The sequence below is a fragment of the Megachile rotundata genome, chromosome 12 (genome assembly GCF_050947335.1).
Source record: "Megachile rotundata isolate GNS110a chromosome 12, iyMegRotu1, whole genome shotgun sequence".
Classification (NCBI taxonomy): Eukaryota; Metazoa; Arthropoda; class Insecta; order Hymenoptera; family Megachilidae; genus Megachile; species Megachile rotundata.
The window spans coordinates 1,805,777-1,818,269 of NC_134994.1; the positions used below are offsets into that span (position 1 = coordinate 1,805,777).

Genomic DNA, 12,493 nt, shown 5'->3' on the forward strand with positions numbered 1-12,493 from the left:
ACTTTGCCAAGAGAACAAACTGTTTTCAAAATTTGCTTTACTAATATCTATTGTGCACTTTATTCCTTACAAATATTGTTCTAAACTTTTTTTCGTAAAGTGGCTGCAAATGGGAGAAAAATCGTGAGTAGCGTTACAGGTAACACCCTGTATACATATGTTCTTCTTAGAGCTTCCCTTGGATATGTATATTCCCCTACTCTTCATTCTGTGAGTTCTACCATTCCCCTTAGCCACCACTAGCACCGTCACTTCGTTCGAAGAGTACTGGCGAGAAAAGGATCTCATTTTACGAACAGCACTGGCTGCTATCAGAAGTTTTTAAACAAAGACTGTGCGAGAAACGCGTCGTCAGGCGTACATAGTGTGGCGTTGCCTCTCGTCCTTTTCTGGGCTTGTGATATAGTTTTTGCTTTTTTTGTGCCATCTGATCTTGTGGGTTGTTTGATTAATCGTTTTTTCAGTGCCAATTTTTCTTTACATCCATTTTTTTAAGCAGAGTCGCGAGCACAGTCTCAAACCAAGATATTTTACAAGAGATACACGCCAAGTTAGGTAAGATATTTCCAGTTATTTCTTCTTTTCATTTTTTCTTTATTTGATGTTTAAGCTCGATACGGAGACGTTTTCGTTTCTTGTATTATTGTAGAATGAAAAATTGTTTAATGTAAATAAAAATTTACGATTTAGATTTGGCGCAATCTTTTTTTCTTTAAGTACCATGAAAACAATAGTACTTTAGGTAAATACATAATATTCGATTAGAGGTACTGCTTAAAGTTTGATTTGGAAATTATGTATTGTATATTATTGTATAAGTCGTAACACAAATATTTTAAATGCATTTTTTCTTTAAAAATATATGAATTTAATGAGTCATTAATATATATGAGTAGAAAATGCTGTGTAAACTCTTCTTACATAAAATATATTTGAGCCATTTAGTATGAAATAACTTGCATTTTTACGTGTTCAATTTTTTTTTTTTAAGTGAAGTAGAATTTAACTTCAAGAAGAACTTGAAGTTAAATGTGTTAAGGTTTCCATGATAAATATAATTTTTTTAAAATCTTATGCTTCCTTGAATTGAAAATACATTATTAATGGATGCAAAATATGTGTTGCAAATTTTAAGATCTTTGATTCATTTTAAATAGCAGGTTGTTTATTTTACATACTTGTTATATTGCCTCCTTAAATATGGAGCATTTATAATATGTTTGTATTTCTATCTAATTCATATAAATATTATATTTATTGAACAGTACACTCATAATTTTTTCATACATTCAAAGTATTAAAAAAGTGTATGGAATTAGTAATGTTGTTTTGCTTTAAAAGAGCTTTAAAGTTTTAATTCGAATCTATTAGGTCATCGTAAATAATTTTTTGAATTGGTAACTTCTATAATTGAAACATTTAATGGGAATAAAATTGCGGTATATAAAGTGTTATGGAAAGAATAATTGCTTACTGCAGATCTTTTATTGATCGATAACTTTAGTGTGCAATAACTAATTTCTTTTCATTTGTTAAATAAATATATACATAAGATCTTAAGTATATCATATTTATGATAGTAAGAGTTCAAGAGATAAAAATTATGAAAGTAAAAAGGTTTACTCAAACCGATTAAACTCTTGGTTAATAAAAAGTCTGCAAGTATATAATTGCTCTAATCTTGGTATAATTGGAAAGGAGTTCCCTTTTGACAAAATAAATCAAAAATATACAATAATGTTTTGTTATATGCAACTCGTATTTTGGAAAAATTGAAATTGAATATGTTCCTTATTATTTTTGAGAAAATTCGATTATAGTAAGAAACGTAATAATTTCAGCAATTTGTTCACTATTATGTGTTATACATGTCTAATACACGTAATTAAACAGCGTTTATGAAATTATTATAAACCTACTGCTAATTAAATTAATAATTTATTAATACTATCTGTGATGTCGCTTATTTTCACGTCTATTTAACATGCCTCAAATTAAATTTATCATGCTATACATTTGTATTTTGACAGTGTCATGCAGAATATTGTCTGGTAATATTTTAACTGTGATTTTATTTATTTTAGTTAATATTTAGTCATATTAATAGTTGATTTATTGAGAAAATTGTTGAACTTTCAATTTTTCTTAAAATAATGACACGTATAAAATGTTTTCATTCCATATGTATTTAGTATTTCAAAAGCAGTTTGCTTTGTGTGTTGAATAGTAATAATTGGGTGACCCTATGTAGCATTGACTCAGTCATTCATTGAAGTTTCACGAAAATTTATTTATCTCGAATACTAGATTGAATTTTAATTTACAAATATTGGTTTATTAATTAATAATTCTTTGAACTCAGAAAATATTATATTTCATAGAATTAAAAAGATTCAACTTGGAATGCATTTAATGATTAATTAAATTTCAACAGGAATGCATTATTTAAGTTAAAATTGAGATATAAATAAAATTTATATTATATTATAGTGATGAATTTAATATGTTTAAAATTTGGTTATATCTAAAACATTTTATTTATGTGTCTTAGCTTATAGTTGTAAAGAAATTTACAGTTTGCTATATCCGTTTTCAGATGAAATATGTTGTTCGTGGTTTAGATTTGGAAACTTGAACAATAGAGAAGGAGAGAAAATGATTCAAATATATTCTTATCAAACAGTGCTTGCAATATTATTATTTGCAACGACTATCATATCAAGTAAGTAATATTTATTATAGTCCTTCATTTTGTGTGTATTTGTTAAAATTAGCAATCTTATTATTTAAAAACACATAGCCAACTATTATTCTAGACTAAATTAAAGTTGTAGCTAATATTATGCGTATTATATATAACAATTTAAACAGAATATTTGTATCTCTATAAGTGTTTTTTTATACCTATAGTATTAGATGTCTCTTTAAGTTATGTAAAATGCTATGAAAAGTTAAAAAATATCTTCTGCAATATGTTTTGCTAACTCTTATTGCTTGTATCATAATATAAAAATTGTATTATAACAAAATTATTATAATTCATCTATTCATAATCAGAACATACTTTTCATTCATTGCTTTTATGAGAATACATTTTATCCACCATGATTAGATAGTGATTTGACCTCTTAACCTGGCTTCCTTCTAAATTCCTCTAGTTTATATCAGTTTGAAAAATTTGAACATCTTAGAAATTTAAGATATCAAAATCAGAAGTTATTTAGCATTATTTATAACATCTTTAACCATTTTCATAACACAATTTCTTATTCAAGTAAATTTTTAATTATTTTGTAGCAGTATTTATTTTTAACTATTCCAAAACGAAGAAATAATGAGTATTTGTAATTTTGAGCAAATTTTTTGTTATCCTAGTACAATTAAAAGATAAATTTTTTAATACTATTAAAAGTAACAAAAAATAGCATAATAAAGAATAAATCTGAGAATTTGCAAAATAAGACAAGGGATTGCAAAACTATTCATTTCAGCCATAACCGCTAATATCGAAATATATCACTATTACCAGTAATACTTGTTATATTCAGTTTTATTTGTTAACGATACATAAACATTATTTTGAAACAGTAACTGTAGTAACAGTATAAGATAACAGCGTTCCTTAGTTACACCTGTATAAGTAGTAAAAGTAAGTTGCAGTAAAAATAAGTTGATAATACCCGGTTATAATTTTTCATAAAAAATTACTGTAATTGCAAAATTTAGTTATAATAATTATTAAGGAGTTAAAATTATTTAATATATAATATTACACAAACAAATAAATGTTTCGTATTTTACATTGTGTTTTTAATATCAATGAATATTTATACATTTAGAGTGTACAGAGTGTCTTAAAAATCATAGAACAAGCGACTAGGCGGAGATTTTATATTAAAGAATAAGTCAAATAAAAAAATAACGTTTTTTTACATTTGGCTTAATTTTTGAAAAATTTAATGTCAAAAATTCTTAAATATATTTGTGATAAAGTTATTTGTAACATGAAAAATGGTAATTTCAAGAATTTTTGCGTTAATTTAATAATTAATGTATGATATAAAAATTAAAAAGTTTAAATATTAAAACCGTTGAAATAAACAATCAGTTATTATTCTCTATGGTATGGTTGATATACTACTATACATATTATACTATTATGAATTCAGTTAAAATAATATTCGTAACAACGCTGATTAATAAAAATTTTATTAATGATTATATTTATTAATTTATTATAATCATTATGACATGTATTAGTTATTGAATTAATAAAATAACAGTAATGAAATCGCCATCATCATTGCCACAAAATATTTTTGTATAACTATTTTGAAGAATTTTGTAATTCAATTTGTTCAAAACCAAAGACAATTACCGAAAGATGTTGCCCTTTTTTCTGACTTACTTTTCATGTAGAATCATCACTCACAAGGGAACATATCCAACCCAGACACGCCAATTTTGATGAAACTTATGTGAGATATAGTTCTCAAAAAAATTATTGACACGTAATTTTTTTTTATCGCCAATCGTGCATATTGAAGGGGTGAAAATAGCCCCCAAAGTTGAGGGCTGAAATCATATTTTTGGGAATATCTCCGGAATTAAAGGAGATAATTGGATGCTTTCTTTTGTAAAATGTTGGTCTTTAAATAGGGAATTTTTGTGCGTAAAAAAATGTCAATAAACTTTATTTGTTTAAATAATATTTTGGAAATTTATAATTTTTGTTTAAATTTTTGGACTAAATGTTGATCTATTTTGTTGCAACTTCGTGTACGTAAACTATGGACAAAAATAGAGGATACGTGTTTTTGGAATTTGTTGTTTGTTGCAACGTTTATTAGATATATAATTTAAAATTACCTCCTGTGAAGAGGGGCAATCGGCATTTTTATTAAAAATATCATTATTTTTACAATCTTTTACTATATTTTAGACATTTTATACCTCTTCATATGCCGTTAATTGATTTCTGAATAATTATTGTAAGCGTCGCAGATATGAGCGTGACGCGGTTATAATCAACGCCGTAAATAACATACATCCAAAAATTCTAAATATTTTATTTAGATTGAAGACTTTACGTTTGTAAAAGTATAAAAGCAATATTGGCCATAAAAACCTATGTTCGTTGCGACGGTGATTATAACCGCGTCACGCTCATATCTGCGACGCTTACAATAATTCAGAAATCAATTAACGGCATATGAAGAGGTATAAAATGTCTAAAATATAGTAAAAGATTGTAAAAATAATGATATTTTTAATAAAAATGCCGATTGCCCCTTTTCACAGGAGGTAATTTTAAATTATATATCTAATAAACGTTGCAACAAACAACAAATTCCAAAAACACGTATCCTCTATTTTTGTTCATAGTTTACGTACACGAAGTTGCAACAAAATAGATCAACATTTAGTTCAAAAATTTAAACAAAAATTATAAATTTTCAAAATATTATTTAAACAAAAAAAGTTTATTGAAATTTTTTTACGTACAAAAATTCCCTATTTAAAGACCAACATTTTACAAATGTTGCGAAATCTAAACAAATTTTGTTTTGGGTCTTTTTTTTCAATAAGGGACGTAAAGAGTTTAAATAAAAAAAGTGGTCATATTCTTTGAAACTTTTTTTTTAAAATGAGCTCTTCAGAACGATGGAGACTCAAAAACTGACGTCACTACAAGTTAGAATAGCCGTGGAGTACAGTAAATATTCTACAATATATACGCAAATCTTTCGGGTCTGAGGTTTTACGTCTATCGTACAGGTCCTACATTTCGTGCGAAGGAGACTGAACGTAAACAAACAGTGATCTATCGGTAGGACACTCCTAATGCAAGAATAAAACTTTTTTATTTTTGACTTTTTTTTGTCGAAATTTTTTCCATCATATTTGTAACATTTTTCTCATTAAAATGAGACCAAACACGATGTACTTCAGGACATATTTACTTGTAATTCCAAGTGTTACGCGTATGTACATCGATGACTTTACTCCAAGAAGATATTGCAAGTAAATATAACTCAAATTACGCCGTGTTTGGTCTCATTTTAGTCAGAAAAATGTTACAAATATGTTGGTAAAAGTTTCATAAAAAAAAAGAAAAAAATTAAAAATAAAAAAGTCTAATTCTTGCATTACGATTATCCCACCGATATGCCACTGTTTGTTTACGTTCGGTCTCCTTCGTAGAACCTGTACGATTCAACGCAAAACTTCAGACCTAAAAGATTTGCTTATACAGGGTGTTACCTATAACGCTACTCACGATTTTTCTCCCACTTGCAGCCACTTGACGAAAAAATGTTTAGGACAATATTTGCAGGGTGTGAAGTGCACAATAGATATAAGTAAAGCAAATTTTTAAAACAGTTTGTTCTCTTGGCAAAGTCAAGGTCACCTTGGGTTTTTTAAATAGGAACATACATTTTTTTTTATTCATAGCTTTAGAGGACATCGAGACGAATTCAAAACATATATTACATGATATTTTTATTTACATATTACTCGATTTACAGAAGTGGAAATGTTAAGTACTTAGCTTTTGACTTTGGTAGTGTAACCATTATTTGGTTCCAAAGAGATTACTGAATGTAAACACGCGACTAGAATGTAAGAAAAATACACTTTAATTATATGTTCAAAATGTATGCCGTCTTCCATTACGTAATATTTCGGTCTTTTACTTCACATTTCCACTTCTGTAAATCGAGTAATATGTTAGTAAAAATATCATGTAATATATGTTTTGAATTCGTCTCGATGTCCTCTAAAGCTATGAATAAAAAAAAAATGTATGTTCCTATTTAAAAAACACAAGGTGACCTTGACCTTGCCAAGAGAACAAACTGTTTTAAAAATTTGCTTTACTAATATCTATTGTGCACTTCATAGCCTGCTAATATTGTGCTAAACATTTTTTCGTAAGGTGGCTGCAAGTGGGAGAAAAATCGTGAGTAGCGTTACAGGTAACACCCTGTATAGAATGATTGCTGTATAGAGCAGTGCTCGGAATTACTTGCACATTTATGGCCGATTTCTGAGTAACTGCCTTCTATATCCTCACTACTGTTCTAGATACAGTAAAGACTGGATAACTGCGACAAACGATGGACTGGATAACTGCAACGTTACTATCCCCACCACTTAGGGGGATCCCCCTTGAATTTTGACACTTGACGAGCGAGCAGCGTATGTAATGTAATCCGAACCGGCGTATCGATGTGACAACACTAATGCAACAGTAAAACTTTTTTATTTTTTGGTTTTGCTAAATATTACTTTTACCAATGTAATTGTGAGATTCTCCTGATCAAAATAAGACCAAACACGGCATAATTTGCACAACATTTGTTTATGTAGCAATATTGTTTGTTTTTTCGAATGTATGGAGGCGCGATTTTGTATGGAACCAAAAGACTATTACTCGTCAGACTTCTCTAAAAATTTAATTTTAAACAGTCTCACTCGTTCGCTCTCTGTCCTTTCCTACGTTTAGCGGTCGACGCGAGCCAAATGTAAACAAGGAATCGACACCTCGACTCGATAACTGCAACGCTTGGGTCCCGATTTTGTTGCAGTTATTCAGTCTTTACTGTATACAGGTAGGTAGAGTCAAACATGCAGCACTTACCGCAAAAATAAGACCATTTTTATGACTTACTACTCAAATCGAGACGTCTCTGCTGAAAATCAGTAAATTTGTAAGTGTTATATCTCGAAAACTAATAAAAATCGATTAAATACATTAAATCTTAATGAATTCGTCTTGAAAACCATTATCGCGTGATCGAAAAAGAAAATATATAATTCCATTTAAAAAACGAAACTTCACCATCATAATTTTTACATTAATAACGTTAATAAAATTTTATTTACACCAAAACATAGAGCCGCTTTTATCCTGCAATTCTCATGTAAACACTTTTTCGTGTCATCAATAGTTCATGAGATATCGCGCTGTCACACTTACGCTGGACACCCTGTTTGTCTAGATCCATTGGTGATTATAAATTTCCTTGCACTGTTAATAATTTTTATTTTTACAAATCATTAATAAATATATGATATAATAATTACAATTTTATCAATAGCTTTCCACATCAGCCAAGACGTAGTATTGTTGATTCGTTCTTTTTTCAAGTGGTTTTATTTCTAGATATATTTCACTAATCGCTTTGAAAGGCGATAATAAGCTGTATGACTTGGTAGGAAAATTGAAATTGAAACCATAAGCGTAATAATTTTCAGTTGATCTTCTGGCTCATTTGCATGATTCTACAAAGGATAGTATGTCCACGGACAATTTAGAAGAATTAATTCGCATTAGTTAAACACGAACATTTTGTTGGATTCCAGCAGAATTGACAACACACTTTATTTTACGAAAACTCGAACAACTTTATTAGGTCGATTAACAATAAGTACTAGACTCTTTCTGAACCGTTCTGAATATTGCGAGGTTTTATTGCTGGAGATAGGTTGAGGTAGGGAAGGTGGTCAAGGGACAGTGTGACCCAGGACGGGTGCGAGGTCCAGGATAAGTAAAAGTCGTCGGTGATCAATCCCGGGCTAGCATTTAACGTGCTACGTCCTCCAGCCTGTTCGCGGCGCAGAAGCTCAACTTCCCGCTGCAGGAGATCCCGTTCCCGTCGCAAGCGTGAACAGGTGGACTGCTTGTCGCTTCTTCCTCTTCGGCCTCCTCCCGTGGTTGTTCACCTTCCTCCTGTATCCTATCCTTTCCTGCCGCAAGTACGTTCCAAATGCCCTCGTCGAACTCCTCCAATCTCAGGATCAACTCTGATTTTGAGCCCGACACAGGTAAATTCCGTACGCGGAGGAACTCCCTCAATTCGCTGAGCGTGTAATTCTTTGCCATGTTACCGGTGATTAGCGTCGCTCGAGTTTTCCACAATATGCGCCAACACGCTGAATCTCTCACTAAACAATGTGCTAACCACGTTGCACCACGACAAACAAACAATTATTACACAATAAGCCAAACAATGTTCACCAATACAATTGTCCACACAATGTCTTAACCACGGAAAAATACGAGTTCTTTAATCCGAACACACAAAAAAAAACAAGTTCTAAATTCAAATAAAATACAAGTCCTTTATCCCACTTCTGAAACTGTAGACTATTCCGGGTTAAGGGGTAAGAAAAATCAATCAGAGGCCGACAACGATTTAACCCCTTGCACTACCGCGAACCTCCGAAAAAGCCGTGCCAAACACGGTCGTCGAAATAGTCACGGGAGGTGCCGAGCGGCGAAGGTCAAGTGGTACAATTTGAAAAACAATACCTTACGACTGAGTTACATAGTCCTACGCTCGTATTTACGTTATGCGATGAAAATCTTTGAAAATTCAAATGAATTTGAATAAAAAACTTGTAAAAATACTTTAATTATTGCACATCATAAAAAATAAATTTTAATATAATATGTATAATAATAGTAGGTAATAATAAACGCGGTAGTAATAGTTTAAATGAAATCAGTGCCATTCACATCAGATCTAAAAATGAAAAACAAAATATAAATAAACAATTAAAAATAAAAAAAGTAAAAAATAAATTTATTAAAGTAAATTTAAATATAAAGTGTGCTCGTCGTAGCTTCAACTCTCTCCGCGAACGCCCGATCGCCGCAAATATATATTACCCTAATGCTCTTTTGTCTTGATCGGGGTTTTTCCGTACGCAAATCTTGCCACGCGCCAGCGAAATCGGCACGTGCCACCGATTGCCACGTGCCACCGACTGCCACGCGCCACCAAAATCTGCACGTGTCACCCCTATGCCGATTCCAAGAACTTGACCTCGGAATCGGCTACAAAGTTTCACCGAGACCGGCGAAACATCAAATCCTACACAATTAAATATCAACAAACAATTAACTTAAAAAATACTTACGAGTTTGAAATTAGTAATCTTGCTTGGTATGCTATGTTATAAAACAGTCCGGTACATGCAAGGCCACCTTACATTTTGAGCACTCCCACGTCGTTTCACTGCGTCGTTTGTGTTTGTAACACACTTTACACGTCTTAGTCGGATGTTGTTTTGCAGGAGTTGGAGGAATATGTTTTGGAAAATGAGCCCAATATTGTGCCTGTAAGCGCATTGGTGTATCTTATCCTGCAGATGTCGTGCGCCTTGTATAGTCAGGCTCAACATATTTTAAAAGTGCCTCGGCTACATCAATTCTGTAGTTCACATACGATTGCCTTTTTATGCCAAACCTGGCTCGTTTGGATGGATTAAATTGTTTGTATGCTATGCGACCCTTATATCGCATCAATGATTCATCGATACTTACATGTTCGTCTAGTGTATAAATTCTACTAAATTTCTCGTTCCAATAATTAATAATTGATTTGATCTTATGAAGGCGGTCGTTGCTTTGGCCCGCTTCATTATTTGCGAAATGCAAGAATCGTGAGATTTGTGTGAATCTTTTCAACGGCATTACTTTGCCAAATATAGGAGTTTCTATCACTTCCCGCTTAGTCCAATACATTTGGATATTCGGTTTTTTGACTTGTGTCATCAAAATACACAAAGCATAGTACGCCAACATCTCATTCTTGGTGACTGGAAACCAATTGTCATCCACTTTTCTCCTTCTGCCAGTGCCCATTATTTGTTCGGCATAAAGATTCGTCTGCGTAACTACAATGTCCCAGAAATTGTCGTCGAAAAGTATAAAAAATAAATCTAATAATCCGTTACGTGTATTTAATTGGTCTAAAACATATCTGTTGCACCATGCAATTCGGAATATTTCCAAATTTGTTTAGTGTTGACACTTTTTTTCCAATTCCAGTCAACACTTGAGCCGGGTCTAGGAATCTCCTCTTCATCAGTATCAGATATAATGAATCTTCATGCAAGATTCACCACTGGCGCAATCACGCTGTTGTCATCAGAATTTTCATCACTTATGATGACTCGTTCTTCTACTTTTTTACTGCTCTCACTTCGACGCGAACCACGTGCTTTTTTACCACTTTTGCTTCTTTTGTTATACATTATGATGGGGTTGGCAAAATTACAAATAATGCAGAATAGGATGTTTTGCGAAGAAGGCTGTTTGACACGTATACTCCTCGTAGAACGGAATCGTACAAACTGAAGTACGACCGAAACTTTTTGTATGGTATGATCATGGCATGTAATGGTATGGTATGACTTGGTTTGAATGGGATTAAGACCCGAGATTAAGGTCACGAGTCAGACTCGTGATATTTATGTTTGGCATGAAATGTCGGTAACGAGTCAGACTCGTGATATTTATGTTTGGCATGAAATGTCGATCACGAGTCAGATTTGTGATATTCATGTTTGGCACAAAATTTTCATCACGAGTTAGACTCGTCAAAGTAGTGCAAGGGGTTAATAACATTGGTGCTATAGTTGCGCAACAAGATTAAATCACATTTTCGATTATATCGTTTCTAATAGAAGAGCAACTTCAATGAGGCTTAATGTAAAATTTATTGCGACCCATACCATTTCATCTCCTGCAATTGATTTTTTACATTTTAACTCTGAATTACAAAACAACCAAGAAAAGTGGATGGTGCTATAATTATGCACCGTAGTGTAGCGTGACGCGATTATAATCATCGCTGCAAGAAACATAGGCTTTTATGGCCAATACTGCCTTTATACTTTTACAGACGTAGTCTTCAATCTAAATAAAATATTTAGAACTTTTGGAAATATTGGGATTTTTTAAGAAACTAAGAAAATAGAATTAAATTAAATTATCTTTTAACAATATTGGCCATAAAAGCCTATGTTTCTTGCAGCGATGATTATAATCGCGTCACGCTCATACCCGTGACATTTACAATAATTATTGAGAAATCAATAAACGGCATATGAAGAGGTATAAAATTTCCAGAATATTGTAAAAGATTGTAAAAATAATGATATTTTTAATAAAAATTTTGTTTATCCCTCTTCACAGGTGATTTTAAATTATATATCTAATAAAGATTGCCACAAACAACAAATTCCAAAAACACGTATCCTCTATTTTTGTCCATAGTTTACGTACACGAAGTTGCAAAAAAATAGATCAACATTTAGTATAACAATTATAAGTTTTCAAAATATTATTTAAACAAGGTTTATTAAAATTTTTTTACGCGTAAAAATTCTCTATTTGTAGACCAACAATTTACAAAGCATCCAATTATCTCCTTTAATTCCGGAGATATTCCTAAAAATATGAATTCAGCCCTTAATTTTGAGGGCTCTTTTCACCCCTTCAATGTGAACGATGGCTGATAAAAAAATAAACCTGTCAAATATTTTCTTGAACTATCTTTCACATAAGTTATGTGTCCCGGTTCGATATGTTTCCTTGCTAGTTATATTGTGCTCGCAATTATACTTTAGCGACCGTGCTTCAAAAATGCAACACATTATTGACGTACTAGGAATGATGCGAAATTGATGAAAAGCT

The 12,493-nt window shown here is 31.4% G+C and overlaps 1 protein-coding gene across 2 annotated transcripts in view; it reads left to right on the plus strand.

The window, feature by feature from the left end:
* The first annotated feature begins 260 nt into the window (after nt 1-260).
* The window catches only part of LanB1 (laminin subunit beta-1), a 111,810-nt gene continuing 99,577 nt past the window's right edge, over nt 261-12,493 (plus strand). Inside the window, exons 1-2 of one of the 2 annotated variants that reach the window (XM_076538227.1) lie at nt 261-555; nt 2,597-2,722. In XM_076538227.1, the coding sequence (XP_076394342.1) occupies nt 2,656-2,722 (67 nt within the window). In that variant the 5' untranslated portion in view covers nt 261-555; nt 2,597-2,655. The remainder of the gene's footprint in view (nt 556-2,596; nt 2,723-12,493) is intronic. The other variant, XM_076538226.1, reaches the window with a different exon arrangement.